This window comes from Hippocampus comes, unplaced genomic scaffold (genome assembly GCF_001891065.2).
Source record: "Hippocampus comes isolate QL1 unplaced genomic scaffold, H_comes_QL1_v1.1 scaffold214, whole genome shotgun sequence".
Taxonomy (NCBI): domain Eukaryota; kingdom Metazoa; phylum Chordata; class Actinopteri; order Syngnathiformes; family Syngnathidae; genus Hippocampus; species Hippocampus comes.
This window is the reverse complement of record NW_017804875.1, coordinates 559766-587344: the sequence shown is the minus strand read 5'-3', so window position 1 is coordinate 587344 and position 27579 is coordinate 559766. Positions and strand designations below refer to the sequence as shown.

At 45.5% G+C, this 27579-nt stretch overlaps 1 protein-coding gene across 1 annotated transcript; it reads right to left on the bottom strand.

The window, feature by feature from the left end:
- xpo4 (exportin 4) lies at window positions 1-27526 on the bottom strand. The gene is made up of 24 exons (XM_019880776.1): window positions 27422-27526; window positions 26211-26316; window positions 25596-25737; window positions 24774-24912; window positions 24566-24682; window positions 23573-23726; window positions 17452-17564; window positions 12159-12316; window positions 9307-9481; window positions 8752-8928; window positions 8527-8669; window positions 7926-8071; window positions 7501-7678; window positions 7155-7314; window positions 6603-6772; window positions 6311-6485; window positions 3845-4051; window positions 3676-3762; window positions 3419-3599; window positions 2314-2435; window positions 2066-2196; window positions 1794-1911; window positions 1623-1715; window positions 1-1182 (listed from the first exon to the last, which is right to left on the bottom strand). Exons 1-24 carry the CDS (start codon window positions 27485-27487, stop codon window positions 985-987), a joined length of 3456 nt encoding a protein of 1151 aa, XP_019736335.1. The 5' UTR covers window positions 27488-27526; the 3' UTR covers window positions 1-984.
- Window positions 27527-27579: the final 53 nt, after the last annotated feature.

The following is a 27579-nucleotide window of genomic DNA, read 5'->3' as shown; positions in this document are numbered from 1 at the left end:
TAAAGACACCAGAAGATGTATTACAATACAACTTTATGTACACTGCTAAATGCGGTCAACACACACAGGCAGGGCTTCTGTGCTTCTTTTCAAGGATGCGTTGCTATAGAAAAATACTACCTCCAACCCAGCCCTTGAACATTTCATTTGGCCAACCTTGTTTTTTTTCTTGATCTGAATTCAAGCATAAAAGTTCACCATCCGCCTGGTGACGTATTAAAACGTTTCAGTCACGGTATGTCGTGAGGTTCCTCAAACAGAACAAAAATTACAAGGCCTGCAGGCGGACGCCAGCATGCGCATGCTTTTGCATTCGAGGTGCTCAACAAAACCAACACACCTGAATGAAATTGGGCAGCCTTTGCTGTCATGGCAACACATGATGCGAGGCGCGCGCACACACTATATGGACGCACGCACGCACGCACACACACACACACACGCACACATTCCTTTCTACACACAAGGCACTCGAGAGATTTGGAGCAGTGTGTATATGCATATACATAAATGTGTGTACACACACACACACACACACACGTATATGTGTGTGAGTGTATACTTGTGAATGTGTATATGCATGTGTGTAAATACGGTTCGTGTACTACAAGTGTGTATGTGTGTGTGTGTGTGCGCGCACGCCATGCGTTCATGAGTGCATGTGTGCACATTCTGTAAACATAATGGTCCTCCAATAAGTTCAAAGGCATTCAAAAATTTCACACAAAATGATATAAAAAAATCTTTGCCACCTTCCAATAACACTGTATTAGGTGTGTGTGTGTGTGCGTACTCCAGGAGCTTTGCCTGGGCGTTGGGCATAGCTTCCCAGCCAGCCAGCCAGCCTGTCTGTCTGTCTGTCTTTCTGTCTGCACTGCAGTTCAGCGGGTTGCCATGGTGAACGTCCTTCCCATGTACCCATAGTTTATTGAGGGCGTGGCCTGGCATAAAAAGGGATGCCCTGCGTGCGTTTGTCCGCTGTGGTTACTTGACGCAGAGCAGGCCACCCACGTTGGCCACAAAGTCGTCGAGACTCTTGAGGAAGGCCATCTTCTGCTTGCGCTCCATGGCCGGTGGCGTGCTACTGGCCGTCAGAGTGTTGAAGGCGGCCACCAGGCGGCCGTAGATGACCGCATCCCGTTGCGATGACAGCAGTGACTCCACCAGATCCGAGTACTCCGCCTACAGCAGGACATCACAACCTCATGTCACTGTACCACACTAGAGTGTGTCTGTGTGTGTCTCTCTCTCTCTCTCGCTTTCAATGTCAGCATTATTACAATACTTTAACAATGATATCATTAGTATCTTGATACTTGGCTGCCTATATCATTAGTATCATGACGATAATGATATGAACTATCACGATAATTTGCTCGTGATGATAGTATTACAATATCAACACGAGCATGATACTTGGGCAAACATTGATACTACAACAATACTTTAACAATGATATTAGTATCGCAATACTCGATCAACAAGACTGATAATACCACAATATTTTGTCAGAACCATTTATAGCATGACAAGATGATAGTATCACAATGTCAATAATGTCCCAATACCTGTGCAACAATATCTTTATTTAACTCAAGTCAACTTGATATGTGTCATCTGACCTGGTGCAAACAGACTAGCGTGTAAAGCGCTTCTCCCGCCGCCACCGTCATCTCCGTGTTGTGTTTCTGCAGCACCAACATGTCAAACACAAGCTGCAACATACACCACACGTTAACACGGAGCACAGGCAGATGGTGTGTGGGTGTGTGAGAGAGACTGAGTGAGTATACCTTGAGGAAGTGTCGTGTGGCCAAGAAAAGGGGCGTGTCCTTCTCCTGGTTTTTGGCGCACTGCTCGGCCAGTGGCGACAGAGCTTCCAAACACAGCTGACTGATCTCCGAACCCATACTAAGCATTGTCGTTAAGGATGTCCACTTGACGATTTCTAACACCACACCGCCAATAAATGTTTACTTCGATAGATGCGATTTATTTCTATTTGCATCTGTCACTACGGTCTTTTTGCTGTAGTGACTGACGTCCTTGCATGTGACGAGGATACGAGGTCATCCCGAGTTCCAGCGAGAACATGAGGCTCTTGAAGAGATCCTCGGGCAGCAGTGGGATCTTCTCGGGGAAGATCTCGCAGATGAAGGTGATGAGCTTGTAGTACTGGTTGCACAAGGACGGGAACTGCGGAGAACGGAAAAAGCAAACGTTTCAATACAAATCAGTGACCCCCCCCCCAACCCCCCCGCAAAAAAAAAAAACAAAAAAAAAAAAAAGAAGAAAAAAAACCATGAATCTAACCTTAAGCAGGTCCTGCGACATAAGAGGAAGAACGATGTTGACGCCATACAGGACCACGTCTGCGGCAGACACCGGACGACTGGACGCCGGCGTGCCCTGGTCTTGGCTACGGAACACCTCATCTGGAAGACAGACGCGGCAGATGTCTTTAATGTTGAAAGCAGAGACAAAGGCAACTATTCACGCACAACCCGTTTCAAGATGGAAAAAGACACGGGCCTCCATGTACAACTCCCGTAGCAACATGACATTAAAATCACAGACACGAAGGCACACGTAGACGCACAACCCTCTTCAAATCAAGACTTTCACATCAAAGACCGTGACAAGAGACACACACAGGTTCCTTGACATGAATTTAAAACTCAGCAAAAAGAGAGACCGGAATCGCCAAGTTCAATGCTGGAGGGGGCCACAATTTTTCATCAGTGCTACTTGGGGGCCCACATAGGACACTTCCTCAAGAAATTATGAAAAAAATGTTATTTTAAAAATGGACAAAATGTGTGCACACAGACACGAAGGCACACGTAGACGCACAACCCTCTTCAAATCAAGACTTTCACATCAAAGACCGTGACAAGAGACACACACAGGTTCCTTGACATGAATTTAAAACTCAGCAAAAAGAGAGACCGGAATCGCCAAGTTCAATGCTGGAGGGGGCCACAATTTTTCATCAGTGCTACTTGGGAGCCCACATAGGACAACGCACTTCCTCAAGAAATTATGAAAAAAAATATTTTAAAAATGGACAAAATGTGCGCCAAGTGAGTGCACTTAGTATATTCTTCATCAAACATTTCTCAATGCATGTGTAAAAGATGCATACTCCCAACAACAAAGTGTTTGCACAATCAAAAATAACTACGGGTACAGCAATTGTTTTTTCCCCCCAGTGCAAAGTGGAGTGCACTTAGTATATTCTTCATCAAACATTTCTCAATGCATGTGTAAAAGATGCATACTCCCAACAACAAAGTGTTTGCACAATCAAAAAATAACTACCGGTACATCAATTGTTTTTTTTCCCCCCACTGCAAAGTGCTTTCTTGCATAACAATATCACTGCACTCGTTTGACATGAACAGAAAGAGTGCTGCACCTGTGTCGCTAAAGTCGATGAACTCTTTGGACAGCAAGTTGGTGAGCAGCTCCATGATGAGCAGCAGGTCTTGGTACTGGTCCTCCTCAGCCGCCGCGTCGCTTCGCTTCCTGCTCTGGTTGTTCTTGGAGTAAACCTGCAGCAGCGTCAGGCAGGCCTCGTACAGCTTCATCGACTTGTTCTGCACACACGCGACTCTGGCTCATTTTCCAGGCGGCGTGTTGGATCTCCGTTGCGCAAGCGCGGGGGTTACCAACCTCTCCCAGGTAGCAGATCTGCTTGTGAGCCACCTCCACAAAGACCTCAATGATGAGGTTGATGGTCTCGGGCGTGTTGCTGTACACCTGAGACGAACACGCATCCAATAAATGACACGGAGCGAACACCTGCGGAGGATCCCGCCTGTCCGCCGGCTGCCGCCCTGACCTCCATGAGTCCGATGCAGCTGGACAGGAAGTCCATGAGGAAGGAGAAGAGCGAGGCCACGTTGTCGATCTGCGTGGCCTCGGCGATGCCGCACAGGGCCTCCAGCGTGGCCACGATCTCCCGCTTGACCGCCTCCTCCTGGCTTATCTGAGCAAAGTTCTCCTGGTTGATCAGGTTGAGGAAGCGCTGCTGCAGCGGGTGCAGCACCTGAAAGCAGTGATGAGCAAAGGCAAATCACGCGACGTCATTCGGAATTCATTTGACGTCAATGCCATCCAAGAAAGAAAATACTCATCAAATATTACAGGTAGGAAGTAAATGAAAAAACGAAAAGCGAAGCATCAGCCTCTTAAAAATAATACTTGACAACAAAAAAAACGTTAAACATCTCCTCAGGATGCTGGCCACCTCTCCTAAAATTGGCTCCATCATTAGTTTCATAGATCATTCATTTCTACCTCTGAAATGAACGTATTCATAAATATAACTTAATCACAATTTGTTTCAGTGAGCTCCTTGGTTTCCTGGACATTTCAAACGAGCAGATCATCAACAGACCGTTGCTGTCGAGACACATCAGACCCATTCATCTTCCACCCGACGTGGCAACCGAGACGACCGACAGCTGCCGACTCCCCCCCGTTAATTACACGTGGCTTTGCACCCCCAAGCACCCTCCTTTTTTTTTTCTTTTTCTACTGTCGACCGATGAGGACAAAAGACCTCGGAGATGATGACAAGGATCAAGTTCTCCTCCCTGCGGGGCTATTATGGAGCGCATCCGTCAAGTCTGCCAGGCTGGACGGGACGGGGCACTTTTGATGCTCAAAGTTGCTGACAGCGCGGCGCGTGCTCACTCATTGGCTGATTCAAGAAAGCCTCCCGGGAACAAGAGATAAACGCAATTCCAACGTCTTTGGGGGTTCAACTATCAATAGGTAGAAGAAGGTCAAGCAATGCTACATCAGCGTAACATGAGGCCACTCATGGTAGAGGCGTGTGCGTGGGTGTGTGGGTATTAAAGTTGTTGTCGATTTTAGCTATGGCTTCAAAATAAAAAACAAAATATTTTGAAAAACTTTGCTTTGTCAAAACAAAAATTACAAATGCAATAAATACTAGTGCACTTAATAAAACATTATGAAATGTTTTTCCAAATACGGAAATAAAAATGAAGTGCAAAATATGAGAGAGGCATGGTGGTCGACTAGTTAGCATGTCGGCCTGACAGTGCAAAGATCCGTCGTACGATTGCGGGCCCCGACGTTCCTGTGTCGGGTTTGCATGTTCTTCCCGTGTCTGCGTGGGTTTTCTCCGGGTGCTCCGGTTTCCTCCCACTTTCCAACAACATGCATGGTAGGTTAATTGAACGCATGAAATTGTCCCTCGGTCTGACTGTGAGTGTGAATGGTTGTTTGTCTGTGTGTGCCCTGCGATTGGCTGGCAACCAATTCAGGCTGTACGCCACACCTCCTACCCGAAGGCAGATGGGCTAGGAAAAGGTTGCATTGTACACTTGTTTTGAGTGCATTACCTCAGCCCAATACTGCTGCTTGGTGTCCGTGTCCATTTGGGCGAAGCCCCCCAGCACCAGAGCCTTCATGAGGGTCCTCTGCACCGAGGTGGACAACAAGTGCAGCGGTGGACTGCGGCCGGCGAACTGCTTGGCCAGATTCCACCAGCTCTCGCACTGCACCACCATGTTGGCCCTGCATGGACATCGGAAGGTGGTGTGGGGGGGTGGGGGTATTACAACACTGGATTACTACAACACCCCACCCCGCCCCCGCTCAGCGACATACTCGCCAGACCTGGCCTGGCCTCACCTCTCCCGCCGCTCCACCAGCGTCACCAGCAGTTCCACCGTGTCGTTGGCCAGGTCGGCCTCTGAGCTCCACACTGACAGGTTGTTGATGACTTTCTCCAGCAGGTAGCCCACGATCCACTGGGCGCCCTCCGTGTCAGAACCAAACGCCGTGCTGAAGGCGACGCTGACCTGAAAAGAAAAGGTAAAATGAATCCAACAGTACAGGCAACAATATGACAATAGTGGTGAGTAACCCAACTTTTCGGACAAATGGGCAATCGCTCAGCTGATCTTTTTGCTTTCACTTGTGAGAAGGGATGAACGAGTTTGAAAAATAATCCAAGTATCCCATTTTTTTTCAAGGTGCTCTTCTCATGTATTTTAAACACAAGCACTGGGTCGGGTTTGCATGTTCTTCCCGTGTCTGCGTGGGTTTTCTCCGGGTGCTCCGGTTTCCTCCCACTTTCCAACAACATGCATGGTAGGTTAATTGAACGCATGAAATTGTCCCTCGGTCTGACTGTGAGTGTGAATGGTTGTTTGTCTGTGTGTGCCCTGCGATTGGCTGGCAACCAATTCAGGCTGTACGCCACACCTCCTACCCGAAGGCAGATGGGCTAGGAAAAGGTTGCATTGTACACTTGTTTTGAGTGCATTACCTCAGCCCAATACTGCTGCTTGGTGTCCGTGTCCATTTGGGCGAAGCCCCCCAGCACCAGAGCCTTCATGAGGGTCCTCTGCACCGAGGTGGACAACAAGTGCAGCGGTGGACTGCGGCCGGCGAACTGCTTGGCCAGATTCCACCAGCTCTCGCACTGCACCACCATGTTGGCCCTGCATGGACATCGGAAGGTGGTGTGGGGGGGTGGGGGTATTACAACACTGGATTACTACAACACCCCACCCCGCCCCCGCTCAGCGACATACTCGCCAGACCTGGCCTGGCCTCACCTCTCCCGCCGCTCCACCAGCGTCACCAGCAGTTCCACCGTGTCGTTGGCCAGGTCGGCCTCTGAGCTCCACACTGACAGGTTGTTGATGACTTTCTCCAGCAGGTAGCCCACGATCCACTGGGCGCCCTCCGTGTCAGAACCAAACGCCGTGCTGAAGGCGACGCTGACCTGAAAAGAAAAGGTAAAATGAATCCAACAGTACAGGCAACAATATGACAATAGTGGTGAGTAACCCAACTTTTCGGACAAATGGGCAATCGCTCAGCTGATCTTTTTGCTTTCACTTGTGAGAAGGGATGAACGAGTTTGAAAAATAATCCAAGTATCCCATTTTTTTTCAAGGTGCTCTTCTCATGTATTTTAAACACAAGCACTGGGCAGCATATTTGAATTCACAATGCTTTGATTAGAATTAATTGTACACTGCACACAATCAAGTCACCTGATTCCAGATGGAGCAAAGCAGCCCCAAACTATCCCCAAGCCCCGTACTTCAGAGTGTGTACATAGAATCTACGCAGAGGTGCACGCAGGTGGTTGGGCGAGTCACCTGCTGATAGAGCTTCTCGTCCATGAGCAGGTAGGTCTTGGCCCAGCGTCTCAGGAACCAAACAATGTCTTTGCCCATCTGAGGACTCAACAGCTGCGTCAAACTGGCTCTGCTGGCCCTGGATTCGACCTCAGACGTCCTCAGCACGGCCGACAGCAACCTTACACACGCAAACATGCATATGAAGTTTAACTGCATGGAAAAGAATCGTTGACGTTCCTCCCAACCCTTTTCCTCTTATTTTTATGTCTCTTGGACTGGTTGTGTTTATTCAATTTCATTGCACCCTGAGACACAATGACAAAGCTATTCTGAAGAACATAAGAGAAGGCGTCGGTCGGACAACCTGATGACCGGGTCGGTACGGTCGGAGCCCAGAATGGACGAGGCCCTCTCCCCCGGCGAGCCTAGGATCTGCAACGTGGTGTTCATGTCCACTTCCGTTGATCGCTTGACCGAGAACTCCATCACTTCGGAGGGGATGAGCGGCGTCTCGCCCTGGGGGTCGTCCGCCAGGAGATACCCTGAAAGCCGTAGGCAATGCAATAAAAAAATAAAAAACAAAAAAATGGAGCGCTGGAGCAAAGTGGAAACAATGGGTGTTAACGATGCAGCATTCAGAGATCAGCACAGAGTTGGATAATGTTAGCACGTGTTTATTTTTGTAGTTTCCAGCCAAAGATCCTCAGATGACGATAATGCGGCAACTTTATCCGAGAGGAATCTAAGGGGAGAGAAATACTAAGCTTGTGGTCGGGGGTTCTTGCTGACCTGAGACCAGGATGAGCCAGTGGATGTCTTCATAGAGGTCGTCCAGTACTTTGCGGTCCACTGACGTCAGGTCCGATGAAGACATCAGGTGCTGCTGTGTCCTCTGGAGCTGACCGTGGAGTCGAGTCACCCGGTCCTCCAGGAGGCTGCGATCAACAAAGCATCAAACACCACACTCAACTTGAACACTTTTTTTTTTTTTTTTTTTAAAGGAGGAAGAGAAATAGACGAGCAGCACCAGCAAAGGTGGTAAGAAGGGGCACCATACTCTCTGAGAGTTTAAGCTCACTCATGAGCCACAATTCTCCAAAGACCGCTTGGAGCTACATTAATGGGGAAGCCAACCTGAAAATTGTCTTTACAAGAATATGTTCTATGCAAGTCTAAACACGGCATTCGGATTAATATTCCGTTTGTGGAATATGAGTTCAGCAGCAAAGGCCGTCTGTTTTTAGTCATCTCAGGCGGCGGCCATTTTGCCACTTTCTGTCAACTGAAAATGACATCACAGTTGCTCAGGTAACGACCAATTATGGCTCAGCTTCAGAAAGAAAATGGGATTGGTCATTACCTGTGAAAAGACACCCCGAAATGCTTTTACCTCGTGAGGAGGGGGATGCAGTGGTCTGAAGCCACCCGGCCCAGTGTCCCAATGCTGGACAGCTGGTCCGAGAATAGCTCTCTGTCATCTTCTTGCAGCTCATTGATCTCCTCCTCGTCGTGGGACGACACACCGTTTACTGACTGAGGAAAGAGAAGCAGAGTAGAGGCGGTTAGGACGGCGGGGGGTGACCAGGTTATTCAAGACTGCGGGACAGAATCTGACCAGGTTGCGGGTGCCGTCGGGTGCGGCCAGGTGACACTGGATGTAAGCGTTGAAGACCTGCACAGCGGGCTGGACAAAGCAGCCACGGGGGAAGTGCTCCTCGTCCTGCACCAGCGTCAGCCACGACTCCAACAGCCTGTCGTAGGCCTCCATGTACACCATGTCGTCCTTGTCCAGCTGCAAAGACACAAACGCTGGTCTTGAAAGATGGTGAACGTTACAAGGCGAGGGTGAAACACTGACAAGTCAATTTACAAGATGTTTGGTGAAGCTGTAACCTGGTGGGGCTGCGTTACGAGTGGCTTTGAGTGTTGTGGCTAAAATAGCCACATTGAGGCAAAATGGTAAGACTTTGTCTTTTCTGACATGCCTTCTTGAAACTTTTTTGTGGGCTCACTCATGATACATGTCAAATTTGATGTTGTACTTTGTCTTTTCTGACATGCCTTCTTGAAACTTTTGTGCGGGGGGCCCACTCATGATACACATGTCGACCAAATTTGATGTTGCTCAGTGAAACTGGCTGTTATTTTTCAAAACGAAGCAGTTCCTCACCACTTCCTCCAGGGCGGCACTGCGTCCAAAGGAGCAGGTGAGCAGCGTGAGGCAGTTGATGAAGGAAGTGAAGAGCTCGCTGGGCAGCGCTGTCAACACGCTCCTGGGGAACATGGTGATCAGGTTGAAAATGATGTTTGAGATGCCCACCGCCTCCGAATCTTCAATCTCGATGCTGGAAAAGAAAGAAATACCCCCAAAACTTAAGATATGATATTATTGCGGGCTGAATAAAATTACATTTAAAAAAATTAGGCCTTAAATTCCCACTACTGTGTATATAAATGGGCATCGGCCATTGAAAATTGGGATTAAAAAGGCATTTTTCTGACGCTGTTAGGTCAAAAGGCGTATCCCAAATAACTGGGTGGAAATAATCTGATTTTTTTGCACTACTGGTCCTGAAGGCCCTGGCTTCTTTTTATAGTTTTGGCATGTCTGAGGCGTTTAACTTCCTTTTTTTTACATTTTTAACACTGACCATTAATATAATTACCACTTGCTAGAAGTCCCGTTTTTAACCACCCGCCGCTACACAATGCTAAGCTTTGTCCCCGTCACCTTGACTAAAAGGCGCATGGAAACTTGCCAGGCCGCCTTAAAATGGCCGATTAAGACTATAAATAAACTGTGAGTCAACACAATGCAGTGGATTGGCGTGTGATTGCCCCCCCCCTTTTTTTTTTTTTTCAAATGACGCCGCTGGGGGAAACCGCGTGAAACTGGGACCACCACGCAGCTGTGGAAAATCGCCGCGGGTCGTGTTATCCTCAAGATGGAGTCTGAAGAGCAATTTTCGTGGACATTTTGGGCTCAAATGGAAAGCTGACCCTTGTTTGGCCTCAGCCTGCACAGTGGAAACCACCATAAAAAAAAAAATGTAATCATAAAAAAAGGAAAAAGGAAAAGGTTACTCCACTGAGCAAAATATTAAAAATAAAAGTGTAAAAATACAAAAAACAAAGAAATGCTGCTATTGAGTAAATTAAGATCAACATTTAAAACACAAAAAGTGAACTTTTTATCAGTCTCTTTTCTATATTTTCTTGTACTTGTAATGAACAGCAGACGTGTGAAACATCAAAGATTCTCTGAACCGCACTAAACACGAAAAGGAACCTCCCCGACGCCCCATAACAATTTAGACTTTCCTGCTCCACTAAGAAGCAACATTCCGGTCACACATGGCGTGGAAAAAAAAAAGGCCCAAGTGTGAGCAGAGGTGCTCAATCAGCGCCGATCATCCGTCCAGCTACGTTACGCGTGGTTTTCCGATGAGGCAATTGGAAAAAAAAAAAAGTGTGATTACAGATGGCCACGCGAGAGAGTGCGGAAGTGGAAGGGGGATGAAAGTGGTTCAACTCTACGTCAGCAATTTACACAGCAGAGGGAGACCTCTTTGAATTTACGGTAGATGGGAACCTTCCGAGGTCTAAAGACACAACACAGCACGCACGTATCATTTCAGTAGACGGGCAAAACGGCATTTTTAGCTGCGCTTTTATTATGCTTTTTTTTTTTTTAAAGCAATTAACAGTGAGGTGTGAGTAACAGTGTATTCCATGTGTGCAAGATTTTAAAAAAAACACCATGTAAGTATTCTGTAGTAAGCAACAAAATAATTATTCTAAAAACATTTTTTTTTTCATTCCTTCATCCTCTAAGATGCTTATCTTCATAACCCACAAATCAAACACAGGTACAGTGTAACAGTCCAGACTTTGAAGAGCAATAAATGCGGCACAGGATACTGCTTCTAAACTTAGATGCATCACAACTCTAAGGTCTTAAATAAAGCCAAGTTGGTCTCGCTTTCCATCCCCTGTTTGCCAAGTTGCCAACAACTTGAATTCCTGTTGAGAAGTATTCCACACATAACATGACAAGCCACTTGCCCACTTGGTATTACTGCGAGTCACAGGATGGATGGAACTAAAAAGAAACTTCAACCCGGTTGTAGGGCGTAGTATCGTTTCCTATATGAACCACAAAAGCAGAGCACTCGTTCCGTCGCGTCGCATTTCGGGCTGAGTTCAGTGACAAAAGTTGGGAAGCAACAACAAACACGTCAACGCGGGACCGGCTTGTCGCTAAGGCGCCAACGTCTGAGCTGCCGCCAGATGACGTTGCTTCTAGGTGACACACAGTGAGTGGATCGCAACTCCCAGGAGGCTGTTGGACCTTCCTTCATCCGGCTAACAGCCGTGCTGGAATACCGATATAGACGCTGAAAATCGACGGCAAAGGGTCACGTCCTGAATTAATTTACAAGGATGAAAACTAACGACGTTTTCGGTATAATTGTAGTTTGTTTTTGTGAGTTTGGCAAATATAAAGTGTACTTCCAGTTAGTTTTCTTTTTTTTTTTAAAAGCTGTTGTTTTTATTTTATTCTGTCAACAAAATGTTTTCAATTTTACTTTTCATCATTTCGTTACGGCGACATGGTAGAAAACTGGTTAGCACATCTGCCTTACAGTGAGTGCAGAAGTCATGACTTTGATTTGATTCTGGGCCCCGGCTTTCCTGTGTGGAGTTTGCATGTTCTCCCAGTGCCTATGTGGGTTTTCTCCGGGTACTCCGGTTTCCTCCCACATTCCAAAAACATGCAAAGCAGGTTAATTTATCACTCTAAATTGTCCCAAGGTGTGATTGTGAGTGTGGCTGGTTGTTTGTCTGTGTGTGCCCTGCCATTGGCTAGCAACCAATTCAGGGTGTACGCCACCTAATGCTCAAACACAGCTGGGATAGGCGCGAGCACACCCGCGAGCGACCCTTGTGACAACAGGCGGCTCAGATAATAGAGGGATGATTTTGTTAGTTTCCCTTAACAACAGTAACCTTGCTACTGACCCGTTGATCATGCTGAGCAGGCCCTCTACCAGGTGAGCCAGGTAGGAGATCTGGGCGCTCTCGTCCGGGAAGACGGGCCCGTGCATGGAGGCCAACTGGGCCAGACACTGCAGAGAGTCCTGGGCCATGTCCGAGTCCTCGCGGATCTTCCTGTGGACCTAGACAATAATAATAATAATAATAATAGTTGAAGGAACACTTATGCTAATGCTAGCATTTTTTAAACGAATATGGCAAATGGTATTCATTCAATATTGGTGGCAAATAACAGACGTGACTGGCACAAAAGGTCCATTCAGGGTTAAGAGCTGTCAAAAGTCAACGAGTTTCCAGTCCAACCACGACTAGTCTAGAAGTAATAAGTGGCAGTTCTCATCCTCAGATGACTATAAACCCCCAACACACACACACACACACACACACAGAAACGTTCTTTTTACATCAACACCATTATCCCAGGACAGGAGCACACTGGCTTATGATATTCACTCATTTCTGTAGTCCGGTATGTTCCTGCATGCTTTGACTGGAACCATTAATCCTTTATTGAATCAGTTTAGCAGATTTGACCAAATACAGTATTGGCCATGAAACACACCAACGTCAAATACCAATAGCGATATTGTTTTAGTCGTGAGGCATGATACTGCATGCTTTGAATAGGGGAAATGGCATTTTTTTATGGTGAGGGACAAAATGTCAATTTTATAGAGCATTTTAGGTTAATTGAAAAATATTCAAAACTAAATGGAGTGAAACATTGCCGCATGTTTGTAATGGAGGGGGTGGGTGGGGTGGGGGGGTCAGTGGTTATCAAGAAGACTTTCTAGTTGCTTGGAGCATTTTACTTGCAAGGAGAGTGGCTTTGCCCTCCTAATCCAATTCCAGGAATACAAATAGAAATTCTAAGGCAAAATTCAATCATGTTTATATGACAGCCAACATGACACAAAATGTACATGATGGGAAACATCTGTCAGAAGTGAGTGCACTACTCGAAGTATTCCCGTCTAAATGTAACACAAATTATCTAACGTCAATGACAAAACGCTTCTTTCAGTCACGCGGCCCGTTTATAAGACAGAGTGGGGGCTTCAGAGATCATGGGCATGCATTGAGACCCTCATCTTTTTACATGAACCCCATTATCCAACAATAGCAACAGGTTTATCATGTCAGCAGTGAGTCTCATTGCTGCATGCTTTGAAATGGGGATATCGCCATTTTAATGGGACTTTTTTTTTCCTGCGAGGAACAAATGTGTCGTTTCTTGTTTGATTTTAGGCTAAATTAAGGAACTCCTTTTCGACGCTAATAGGTGTGAAACATAGCTTCATGCTATGAATTAGAAACAAACGTCTCTTGCGACGCGTTGCCCTTTTAGGCTAAATGAACACAGGCAAGATGTCTTTGAAAAATTAATCTGGCAAAACACAACCTGTCCTCATTCAGCGCAGCCAGCAGGCATTGAAAATAAATGCAGTGAATGGCACAAAATCTTCATTCAGGGTTCAAATGTGAGTTTTCAGTCCAAGCGCATGCTCAAGCACAAGTGTAAAACTTCCTGCCTCACCCTCGGATGACTTTAGGCGCTTAACCCCGCTCTCACTCTCTCACCCAGACACAAACACAGCCACTGAGGTCTTGAAAGCCCACAGGCAGGCTCAATCAAACCCAGAGTGGAAAAACATCCCGATGAGACCTCGATCGTGGCCACCTCAGCAACATGTGTTTCCACTGACGCTACGCAGCGCACATCTGGACCTCCGCCACCTCCCCGGCACTAAAGTCCATTCTGCCGGCGCATCGGCTCCAACTTCCCGCGTTCCCTTTTGCAGCTAAGATGCTAACACGGCGTAGCAGCTGTAGCGCAACACTCCTACCGCGGATGCTTCCACGATGTGAAGTCATCGGCTGGAGGGAGGCTGGAGGGAGGCGGGAGGGAGGGTGGGTACAAGGCAGCTGCGCTAGCGAATGATGTGTGCCATACCGCTCATGTCTGACTATTGTTAGCGTGTATACATGTGTACATGTGCGTGAAAGAGACAGATACCTTCACAAGGAACCCAACTATGATATTAATGCACACTAATTAATCAATGAACCATAAAACCCTGGAGGGGCTGTTTGCTTCGTCGTCAAGGTAATTAATTCCGTGTTAATGCTGCATTCGTGGACTGTAGGAAATCCCCCTGCCCCCCTAGATCCCGAGGCTATGATTTATTGACTACACAGGCCACAACGTAATGTTTCAACGTGATTAAAAGCCACACAAGGAGAAGTGTGAAAAACTAACGTAGCAATCGCCATCTTCCCGCAAAGCTCAAACTGACAACCAGAAACAAATGACAAAAACAAATGACCACAAAGTATACACGTCTCTAAAAGGACAATTTGAAGCAAAATGGCAGACTTAGTGTGCATTTTTGGGAACTTTTTTTGTGGCTCTACTCATGCTGGACATATCTTATAAGTTTAATGTTGCTTGGTGAAACTGGCTCCAGGGGCAGAATTTTCCAATAAAGCCAATGTTGTTATTTCAATTGAAATTTTATTTGCTGAAAAAAATATCTGTGTGAACATGAAATATCTTGTATTTGTAGTGCATTCAACTAAATATAGGTTGCAACTCATTGTATTCTCTTTTTGTCGTTGTTTAAAACATTCCAACTTCATTGGAATTGGGTTTGTAATTACAATTAAAATCGCATGTCAGCTTCAAAGCAAAACGGTGGACTTTGACATCTATTCAGGCACGGGTTCTTGAGACTTTTTCGTGGGTCCACCCATGATAGGCATTGCGAATAATTTTCGTGTTGCCAAGTGAAACTGGCTTCAGGGCAGAATTTTCAAAAGATTCTGAGCCTCTTTTGGGGGTTGCGGTTGTATAATATCAAAAAACATTTGAGGCTACAAAACACAAGGACGGCTTTTACGACGGGGATAACAAAACGGAGGCTGGTAGTCAGGGAGGAGAGAGTGGAGATGAGGATGCTATTTATAGAAAGAGACAAAGCCTGGCTGGTGTGTGTGTGTTTCCCCTGAGGCTCATCTTTCCCATCATTTGTCTCGCATCAACACTTTGCTCGCAGCCTATTGTCTTTCCATCGCAACACATGCTGACTGACACACTCTTGCTTGACCTTGGAAGATGTGCCAGTATGCAGAAGAAAGCTTTTATATGCACTGTAGGTCTGCATTAGGGAAAAGGTCTGAGTAATTGATATTAGAGCCAATCACTCAGCAGACCCCGCAGCCAGTTTCAGCGAGCAACATGACATTTTGGAGGCATGGCTGTAATGAGTCGATCCACAAAAATGCCAAGACACTTGCCTGAAAAGACAAAGGAAACCGTTTTGCTTGGAAGCAGATGTTTCAAGGTGCATTTCTGAGAGTGAAAACATGAAATTGGGTGTATTTGAAAATTCAGCCCCTCCGAGTCAGTTTCACTGAGCAGCATGAAATTTGGTAGGCTTGTCCAGAATGTGTAGACATACAAAAATCTCAAGAGGCCATACCAGCAAAGACAAGAAGTTGGCCATTTTGCTTTCAGTCGGTTATGACAAGAAGCCGTGCAAGAAAGGACAGGAAGCCTGTCGTTTTTGTGTCAATTTGTCCAATTCCCGGGAGTCCTTCAAAGATGAACTCCAAAATTTTTGCGCTCAAATTGCAATCCAAATTTGATGTGGCAGTCATGTGACAGTCTTGAACTAAAGACTAAATGCTGGTGACACACACTTTCTTTAGACTGTTCCGCCATGGGAACGGTCAAATATAACGATGAATTCATAATTGATTGTCGAGTGTGCACACAAACAACAGCTCAGGGACATCAATCCATCCATCCATTTTCTGGAGTGAAATGACAGAACCGCAAGAGACAAGCATTGCCAAGGGGGTACGCTTGGGAAAGTCACACATTTTTAATAATCTGAACCTGAATTAGGGCCCCAGTTGTGTGTTTTGTGTTTCTTAACAACCCCCAAAACACGCAGACATGCACACACGTGCACATAAACGCGCACACACACTTGCTGCCCATGTGTACGCGAGACAACAGCAGAGTCCATTAAATTAAAGAAACACACAACATGGAGAAGCCAAACACGCCAACGTTGACATATTCTCCTGGGGGCCGACACGACCCTCGGACCAAACATGCACACACATAGGGACAGCTGAGGGCATCTACAACAACAAACATTGGAGCTACTAGAAATACCAGCGCGGCAGATGAGGCCGAAACCCGAAACAGGTTAGCACAAGTTAGCATTGCTAGCATTCTGGACCTTCGGGGGTTTGGCTTGATTAGCAGCGTAGCGTGTTAGCTCGCTTATTTTCGGATCTGACCAAGCAGTGGGATTACTCTTCTTTTCAAGGTTCTTCATAGATGTCGCCTTCAGAAATAAGACAAACTTGCCTGCACGGGCACCATAAATCGAGGGAAGGCACCAAGGAAACATAAAGCAGCAAGCAAAGTTTCGAGTCGTAAAAAGCAAACGGGAGTTGTCTGCCTTCTGCCACAGCCTGTTTAGGCAGCAAATTAGTGGGGCCTGAATTAGTTCACTCCAACTGGTTCGAAACAACAACAAATCAATCTTATTTCACTTGACTGACAATACTGTTGAAAAGGCAATTTCTACTGCAGGCTGTTTAGGCAGCAATGTAGTCAGGTCTGAATCAATCCGACTGGTTGTGATGAATGATCAGCTCAATCAAATTTCAAAAGATTCACAATAATGTTGAAAACCAAGCCCGCTGAATAATAGAACCACAATGAAGTCCTACCGCAGTCTGTTTAGGCAATAACATCTTTGGGCCTGAGTCAGTCCAACCAACCTGGTTCTTAATTTCTACCACAACCTGTTTAGGCAGCAAACAAGTTGGGTATGAATGAACTTGTCTTCTGATGACAGGAGTTAAAAAAACCACCCCTAAATACTGTAACAGATAACTCTGGGGGAATCTAACTCTTTCAGTTTCTACCGCAACCCATTTAGGCAGTAAACAGTGATGACAGAGTAGCTGACCCGACTAGAAAAACCATAAATACTGCAATAGATAACTTTGCTTGAATGGTGGAACACCACGCTTCGCATTTCTATCTCAGCCCATTTAGGCTTAACGCTATGTCAGCACAGCTGGCATCAAATTTCATACGTGGGTCAAAACTTTAGAGACACCTTGTCATTGACTTGCATGAGGAAGTGCGTGTAAAGCTTTCGGTTGGGCAGCGGCAGAGATTGTAATGAAAACGAGGAAGAGGATGAGGAGAAGGAAGTGATGTACTCACCGTGAAGAAGAGATCCATGACTCTGGTGTCCAGCAGCGCCTCCCTCCAGGTCTCGGTGGGCTTGAGCGTGACGTTCTGCGCCGCCTCGAACATGGCAATGTAGTGGCGCCCCAGTGACTCGCTGCCCGTTAAGGCCAACAGCAGCATAGTGTGGCGTGAACACTTCCTCTTTAAGCTCCACCCGACCCCTCCTGTGGCTCCTCGGGAGACCGGCCCGGCGCAAATGTGCAGAAAAGATCAGCCTCCAGACTCCTTCAATACTGGAATATGACCACCACCCACCTCCCCCCTCACTCCTCAGCCAATCTGCTCGCACCCTGCTTCCTTCTTAACACCGGAGCATTTCTGCTGGTACTCATTTTTTTTCTTTTGCCAATAGTTGGAGGTTCTTAAGCAGACTTCTCAATGAAAACAGGGAACAGAAGAAAACATTCAGCAACAGTAGAATCCGTGGATTATTTTTGGCCACCCTTGTGTAATCTGTTCTGACCGAAGTTTGAGCAGGGATGAATGAATACAAAATAAAATACATAAAATCAATTGCAATCTTTTAAAATATTGTACAATAAAATAAATAATGGCGAGCTTAACACTAACATATAAGCGGATGGAAGACTGACCATAAGTTTTGAATATAATTTAAATACAAAACTTACATATTACTTAATTAAAATGTTTTTACATGACAGGGCCACAATGGCAATCCTTTAAATATGTAATATATATTTTAATACAAAAAGAACATCTAATAAAGTTAATATTTGAACAACAACCACATTAACAATAATACCAAGAATATTAACATTTTTGAGGCAAAGATGAAAGCCGCAGTTGCTTCAAATAAAAATCCAGAGTCTATCTCCTGTCAATCTAAGTGTCAGTCGTGTTCCCAAGCCGTTTTGTCAGCCGCCGACCATGTTGGGATTCCGCGCGCATCGCTTGACAAACTAGCGAGCGGAGGAATGCGTCATCAAAGCCGAGCGGCGGGCGGCAGAGGGCGGCCGGGTCGCCGGCGCATTCCAGCCGCCGCCCACGCCCCGCGCCGCACTGCACTTTGGGCCCACAAGTTGGCACCTGTCAAACGCAGAGAACGGGGGTAAAAATAGCCACGGTGGAGGCGGAGGACCTCGCCGTGAACTTTGGCGAGCGGGGGCGGAATGGGTGCAATGGAAAGAAGCACCGTCCAGAAGAAGACACAAGAATGCTATTTGTTTCAGTCCAAGTCCCCCGGGAGGTAGCGCAGTGGCAACGGGGGCTCAATAAGGCCTCGGGAGAGCTCAGGAACGATAAGTACAACATGCAGACCGACCAACATGTTAAATAAAGTCAACTACACAATATTCCAGCTTTGGGGGTAGCGTCAGAGCCGCAATAGAGGTGGAACACTCCCACCTTCGACAATGCCTCTGAAAACCAGACCTGTGATGCTGTTCGGTATAACAGCACTGACGAGGAATGGGGAAGCAAAGTCGACCCAGCAATTTTACGGCTTCGGGAGTAGCATGAAAACTGTAAATATGTGCTTGTAAAGGCGTTTATCTGAAAAACAGCACTGACACAAAATGGGGGAACATAATCAACCCGGTGTTTTCCGGTTTCAGAGGTGTGTTAGCTTTAATAAAGCCTTCAAGCCTTTTCTTTCAAAGCCAGCTTTTTTCTGTGATGTTGTTTAGCATGATCAACAAAAACACAAATGGAGGGTGGGGCAAAGTTTACCTAAAGGTTTCACAGAGCTGTAACAGAGGTGGGACACCGCCTTTGCCAGAAACAGTTGACAATTTACCGTTTTTGTTTTTTTTGTGACCCTGTGCTGTATAAACAGCACCAACATGGGATGAAGGCCGCAAATTTCTACCTCCAGAGGTATTAAAAGATCCGTAATGGAGTTGGGAGACTGCCTTCCTTTCTACCAGTCAAAGTTGTATAACATTTTTTTACAAGTTGCTGTTTGTTATTAATGGCACTAATATGGAATTCTCTGTAAAGTTGACCCAGTAATTTTCTGGTTTTAGAGGTAGGATCAGAGCCGTAACATAGGCGAGATGCAATCTGTGTATTTTACATATCACCTCGGTCATTTTTCTGAATGTCGAGTTGCTGTGTTGCTTTGTCAAAGTGCACGCAGCTATGGTGATATTCCGCCTTGGCTCGGTACTTTGTAGACAGCACAAGGGGGAAAATTCCGTGGTGTGTTGGGCATTTGTTCAACAATGCTCGTCAGGACATCCCTGTCACTTCCATTCCCCTCTGGTTGTATTTCCCCTTGTGCAAAAATTATTTTCTTCATTCTCCTGACTCGCTTAAAGGGCCTTAACTCCACCTGTTGCTTTGATACACACTTGACAGACTGCAAATTTGTTTCCCTGTGGACTTACATTTTTGGGGGAAATTCCGCAGTTGGGAAAATATACTTTTTTAAATATAACTCCCGTACGTGTGGACGTAGGCCCAAACACATTCCTTGTGCATGCATGTGTGTGTGTGTCTGTGTGTGTGCGCGTGTTGGAAGGATAAGCATGACTTAAAATGAAGCTACCACATAATTCTCCCTTCTTAAAGGACACACAAAATGGAGCGTGTGTGTGTGTGTGTGTGTGTGTGTGTGTGTGTGTGTGTGTGTGTGCGTGACACGCACATGTTTGCTGGATGACGAACGCGCACGAGGGGAGTGACGAGGACATGTGGCGGCGATTTGCTGGCTTTTTAAAAGGCATCACCTGCTGCTGTTTCAAGCCCGCAGGCTCCTAATAGCTGCAGAGCCGCCTCACTTTTTTTACACACACACACACACGCACACACACAATTAACACACGTAGACCCAACTGCATTAGCAGCCCAGCGAACTTTTCAGCTCAGATACACAACCCTACACATGTGCCTCTGCTGTGTGTGTGTGTGTATATGTTACACTGGATTATTTCTAGTTATTGTTATAACTTCTATTGTGCAAGGTGGTGGTCATCATGACCAAGTGGCAAAAAAAAAAAACAAACAACAACAATTTCATTACAGCAACTGGAGGAGACATCTACTTCACGCACATGCAGAGGCGAGTGCGTGAAGTAGATGTCTCATCCAGTTGCTGTCATGAGGAAACATGTTTTTGGGGAGTGGAGGGGTGGATTATTTCTCATCATTGTGTTAATTTATATTATTCCAGGTGCATTCGTACAAATATGTGAAATGGTTTCTTTCTTGGCAGTTTCCTACCCTTGTAGTCATGTAACCATGGCGACCAAGAGCCCCAAACAAACAACCGCTAACATTTAGCAAAGCGCTAACGGCCCTGAGACACTCTATACGAGTCAAATATGAAAAGGAGCTAAACGGCGAGCAGCTGGACTTCTTCATTGTGTCCTCATTGCCTCTGCAAATAGCCAACAAACAGATTAGCCGGCTAATCTCCGCACGGCCTTGCTGCCTGTGTGCGGCTAACGGATTAGCGAGCTTCTTCTGTATCCTCTATTCATTACGCTTGATCCCGGCGGCCGCCTCGCCGTCGCGCGGCGCTATGCTAAGGCGCGTGCTGGGGTTTAAGGGACGCATCCCACCCTAAATCCCGCCATGTGAAATAACAATCCGGCACCCGTCTCCCGTTGTCGTCGGCTCCCCTAAAGCTTTGTCTCCAATCATACAGCTGTCTGCAGGGGCGGGAGCACATTGTCTTGACAGGAGCGCGAGAATTATCGTACTAACAGCGCTCAACATATTCAGATGCAGATTATTTTATTTATTTATTTTTGGGTGACTGTGGGTTGTTTCTTGTTCTCTTCATGTCCACTGTGGAAGGTGGCGATTATTAGAATAAGTGGTAAGGTGAGTGATCGCATTATCATCGGTCTGAGCGTGTCGAGGACTTTTGGAGAAAACTGTAAATTATAGTTGCGCCTCAAGATACGAAATCTTACTCAAAACTTTTTAATATTAATGAGGTACTACGTTTGCCGTGCATGTCATTCAAAATCGGCAAAAAGTATTAAGCCTACTCCAGTTGTAGTGTCGGGCAGTATAAGATCTAGCGTAGGCACAACTAAGACATGCCATCTGGTGGTGAATGGTGATATTACAACTTAAAATTAAGTTGACCCCTGCATATTCACCGGTTGGCACCTGAATGGCCAAAAAAACAAACCAAAAAAAAACCTTAACATTGATTCTTTTTGTTTTAATTTGTTGCCTATCCTCGGTCTATAAAATACTGTTGCCAGGTGGCAAAGGTGCACACATCAGAAGGAGCAGTCCACTGTCAATTGAATTGAAGCAAAAAATTTAGCTTTAAAAGCAGGTCAGTCTGAGAGGGTCCAAAGTGGGAGCGTCACGCTTTAATACCAAAGAAGCTCACATTCCTGCGACCGTCTGCTACAAAGCAGATGGCGAGCCGACAGACAGCAAATACGCGGGCCGCGTGGCGGAGAGACGGGGCGGCGGCCCAATCTGTCACCTGACTGCCTTATTAGGAGCCCAGAGTCAAGGCCGGTGGCGAGTGACAAGTTGTGGCGCAAACGCGTGGGGGGACACGCGACACCCCCTTGAGCTGAAGGGAGCGTGGACGGACATGCGGCCCCCTTGAAGAGCCCCCCCGATCCCTCGCCTCGCCCGCCCTGATAGAAGAGGACGATGTACTGCTGTTTGATAGTCGGCGGCTGTCGGCAATTACGCGCGGAAGCCCCCCCCCGGGACGCTCAGAGACATACAGGCGGCGACGCTCATCATTGTCTTCAAGGGATGTTCACTTCCAAAAAGAGTCATTAAAGGATCTCGAAGTTTTCTTGTAGGTCCTGACTGACATAGAATTTTTTACTTCCTTTGCATTTCCTTGAAAAAAATATATATGTTCATGACATTTCTTTTTTTAAATCATCCGGCCTTATCCAATTTTTGACAATTTTTAAAGAGCTAATAGTGGCCAATTAATCACATCGAACCCTAATTCCTAGTCCTTGTGTTTGTTTCTATTGTACAAGTTGGAGGTTATCGTGAAGAACTGATCAGAAAAACGACCACACAATCATGACATGTACATTCATTTTTTTGTGTATCACTTCTCGAATGATGATTTTTTTTGGGGGCTGCGGATTGTTTCTAATGTAGTGTTTGCCTCTATTGTGCCAGGTGGTGGTTATCAACTAGTGAGAGGAGCACTCACGCTCATGACTCTGTGGATTATTTCGAGACGCTGTAATTATTTCTAATATGCAAAGTGGGAGTTCAGACTATCCAGCAATACCAATTGATCCCACTGCAGTAACTACAGGGGGGTACAGATGTGTGCTGGGGACTTTTTTTAAACTATGTGGATTATTGAGTAAAATATGTTTCAACTGTTGGAGAATAAAAAAACATGACTGTAGACTGTCAAAGTTTGTCTTTAGGAAGACACACACAAATGTGCGCCACACATACCGAGGGGAGCCTGGAAAAAGGGGGGCATACTCTTAGGACCCCCCCCCCCCACACACACACACACACAGATGCACAACGCATAGACGGACACTTCTTTGAAAGTGATCCAGATCCCCCTCAGATGCCAGGCTGGTTAGGATTTAGGATTTGTGCTCTCAACATGAGGCCAGCTGCACAGACAACACATGATACAGTATTGCATGATAGAGATGGACTACAAAGTCACCTACATGTATACATTACTGGCCAACACACACACACACACACACACACACACACACACACACACACACACACACACACACACACACACACGCAACATACAGTACAGAAAAGCAATGTTTCCAAATAGTTTTCCCTTCTTGCGGTGCGTAGATCATGTCATGTATTGTGGATAGTTTGAGATTAAAAAAAAATTTTTTTTAATCAAAAGACAATAGAAATGTATTTTGTTGTTTTGAAGGGTTTTTTGTGTTATTCATGTTTGTTTAATCAAAATTAAAAAAAAATATTATTGTTATTGCTCTTAAATTTTTTTTTCTCCAGATGGATTATGACAATGATGTTTCAGACCACGATATGGTCTTGTAGATTTCTGGCCACCAGTACGGACGTGAAGACCACCTTGACACGAGTCCCATCCCGATCATTTGCCTAACTCGACTACCCTGGCCCAAGCGATGACTTTACGAAACGAGCAATGTGAAGGAAAGGATATGATTGGGCGGCAAGAAGTTCCAGCTGAGCACCTGATTGGCCAAGGCCAGGTAGCGCTGAAAGACGCACGACATCTGAGCGCTGATGTTCTCGCGCCGGCTGAACTCCTGCAGGACCTCCATGGTCATTGCGAAGATCTGACGAAGACCATCCTCCTGAAACATGCCACAGCTACAATTACCATGCAGTCATCTTCACTGGACAATCACACGTATGCAGTAAATATATAAACATTTTGGGGTCGTGCACCCTCCCAAAAAAATATATACCGGTATATATATTTGAATGACTTTTTAGAAAAATATTTATCTAGAATGTATCAAAACTAATAAAATATACGACAACGATATGTTTTGCAATATTTCTGTCAGTCAATCACATTTTTTTCCTAGTTTTTCCTAAATCCAACTGCCTTTTTAAAGAGTACATATATTTCATCAAACTATACAGCAGTATGTTTCGCTCTTTTTATGCAGTTGATATGACAAACAATACAAAATGCATAATTTTTTAAATTATTAAAATGGAGTTCAAAATTCAAATCTGTCTTTAGTAAATTTGTTTTGTTTCATTTGTATCAAAAACAAAAGAAAATAACCTGCAAGGATTTTTAATGTAAAATAAATGTTTTCAATTAAATAGTGGTTTAAAAAATGTAAATTATTAAAATGATATATTTTTTTCTTTGCATCCCAACCACAAAGAACATGGTTATTTGTTGGTTTTCAGATATTTAAAAAATAATTAGCAATTATTGATCAATAACAACTATGGATTATATTTTCTTGTTATAAGTATAAAATAACAGTAAATAAAACACGTTTTTTTCCAAACCTCAACAATTTTTTACACACTTAGTATTACAATTTTGCTTGTTAATTAAGTAATATGTGTGATCGCTGTGCAGCAATTTGTTCCTGCTGCGGTTGATTCTTTTACGTTGCTCTGTAAATAAAGGTGTATTTCTCATTTTGAATGAGGGCAAGGCACGCACCTGAAAGAGGCGTTTGCAGCTTCCGTGGAACTCCATGCTCAGCCCGATGCTGCTGGTCTTGCTGGAGCTGGAGAACTCGCTGAGCAGCGCCGTCAGGATGGAACACGCCAGCGTTTGCTGCAGCAGCACAGTCAAACGCTCATGTTGCTCCGCCACCTACTGGCCACCGGCTTCGGTGCACTGCGTCTGGAGATGCGAGTGTTTTTACCACACTGGGGTTCCCGCTGCCGATGAGCTGTCCCACCTCCAGGAAGATACTTTTGCAGCTCACGGTTTTATCGAGAGTGCCACGCTTGACGATGACGGCCACAGCCAGCAGCATCTGCTCGCGCACGTACTTTTGCAAGCTAAAATGACAAAACAATCACTGTTTTCCCCCCTGCATTTTCATTTCTACCTGAAATACGCCCGTTCGCCTGAACACTTCTCTTTCATATTTCCACCTTAAAGACTACATGCCATCTACAGTGCATTTACGTAGCACTCCATCTTTAAAATGCACTTACGGGTACAAAAGAAGAAGAAGAAAAAAAAAGAAAAACACCTCCCCACTTGTATTCCCACTTTAAATACCTGAGCCCTGCCGTGCAGAGTGAAAATTTGTGAGAGGGTTTGTAATTGCTTGTAGATGCCACAAGGTGGAAGAAAAGCAATATTTTTGTCAAAAAGAAGCACCTCAACTGACAAGATGCCACAAGTTGAAGGCGAAGCGTTACTTTGGTCTTACTGGAGCGCCTCAATTCACTTCAGCAGAGTTGCTTGGCACCAAAGCGACGCCAAAGCAACACTTTTATTGCTTTAGCCTGAGCACACAAACCATAAATAGGCCGTTTTTTCAGAGAATAATTAAAATCCCAAGAAGCGAATTCACGAATGCTCCCGCGACACCTTTCTAGCTTCATTTCCACTATAAAATCACATCTTCGCCCTCATTGCCACCTGGATTTCCACCTTAAACACTTTCACTTTAAACACCTTCAAAACACCTCAGCACCACATCACGGCAATTCAATTTCCAGCGTGTACTAACTTGGGTCTGTGCAGCACGTATGTGAGCAGGAAGGCTCGGAGGGATTCGATGCTGCTCTTCTCCAACAGGATCCACTCCCTCACCACCGCCTCCATGATGGCGGTGGCGGCCTGGAACAGCACGTAGTCCACCTTGCTGCTCTCTGAAATACAAGCAGCAGTGCACTCTAGCATCACACGTTGACAACATCCTCATCAAAGTGCGCGCTATTGTAAAAATATCAGGAAAAATACAGATGGGTGAAGAAAAAAAGTATTGTTACTTTTCTAGGAATGCGACATACAAAATGGAACAAAATAGAAAAAATACAACTTTCTTGATCTTTAAAAAAATACTCTTCAATTTGAAAAATATGACTCAAATATCAAAAATTGAATCGAAAGAATTGTCTTTAAAATTATATTTTTTGACAAAATTGGACTTTTATTCATTCCTAAAAATTACTTTACTTATATTACATTTTTATATGTCTTTTCTGTTAAAAAAAATTTTTAGTCTAACAAAAAAAAAAAAATGGAACTCATCTTGAAAAAGTACAACCTCTTGTCTTTCTACAACTTTTCAAATACTTTTTCATGAGCCGTTAGTATGAAGGGAACGTGTGTGAGCACTCACCTAAGATGTGTTTACAAATGGCGAAGGGCGACTTGGACTTCCTGAAGGAGAGGAAGACGTGCTCGGCGTGCTGGCGCTGCTCTGTGCTCACCATGGAAGGCGGTGCCTGAAAAACAAAACCACATTTACTGTCTTTAAATCACAAGAAAAAAGTCAGAAGATAATTGGAACATGAGAAGAAAACTAAAATGAAACGAAGAAAAATGGCACCACTTTCACAATCCTCCCTCAACATAGGATCACTCTGTAGTCAATGAAGACGCTCAAAGCAACCCCGGTGTCAGTGACAGACTGAGGTGGCCTGTACGTAATGAACCGGTTAGTGATGATTCCAGTGACGGACGAAAACCCAACCCCGTCAGTGTTTAGTCAGTCATTTTCTCGAAATTTCTCATCTTTCATCAGCAAAACGCACTTCTGTCAGTGACGGATTGATAGACCTTTTCTCGGAACTGATGGAATGCCCTCGTCTGGCAATAAGATGACAATAAAACTTCTCTTGAATAAAAACGGTTAGCTGAGGGGGTAACATCAAGAGTCTGGGGCGGGGGTGTCTAACTGATTTGACTTAGCGTTACTACATAGTTAGCTTTCTGGGGGTGGGGGGGCAAGTTACACGACTGTGTTTGGTGGCTCACTGTTGCTAATTAAAGGGGCTACTTGTTTTTCGTCTGTCGGCACAGCTTGTGAATACAATTTGTGGCATATGCTGGGGATAACATAGCTTAGCTTTGGGATGCTTCATGTCCATGGAAGACTGAGAAGCTCCAGGAAACTAAAGAGAGCCTCTGCTCGCGTAACCAGGGAATTTAAGGACATTACTCGGCTGGGGAAGCGCACTCACTTCTCGGAGAGGGAAGCATGCTGGGGTTTTTTAGGCAGCTAGGAAGCAACTTCGACACTGAAGTGGTACCAACACGAAAAGTGGAATTTTCTTGACCAGCCTAGTATAGCTTGGCGAGACTTAAGGTGAGTGGAAGCCGAATATCGAGGTCAATATTCGTGGGGGAAAAGAGAGGAGGAGGATGAGAAGAAGAAGTAGAAGCGGCGTCGGCGGCAGCTTGGCCACGCACCGCCGCCGTTCGCGCTCAGGTACAAAGTCTGGCCATGAAAAATCGGCAATGGCGAACCCCAGAAAGACTCGTCTCGCTTCATCGCGTTCGGGTTTACACAGAGTCGAGTCGCACCCGAAAAGGCTTATTACGTCTCACCATTAAAACTTTGGCAGCGCTTTCCAGCTGTGTAATAACTTCTGCCGCACCGAGCGCCGCCATCATGGATGCCGGGCCCTTGAAGATGACGCAACCGCGCAAGGCATTGTGGGTGTCTCAAAACACAAGACATGAGTTCAGTTTACTTAAAACCCCAA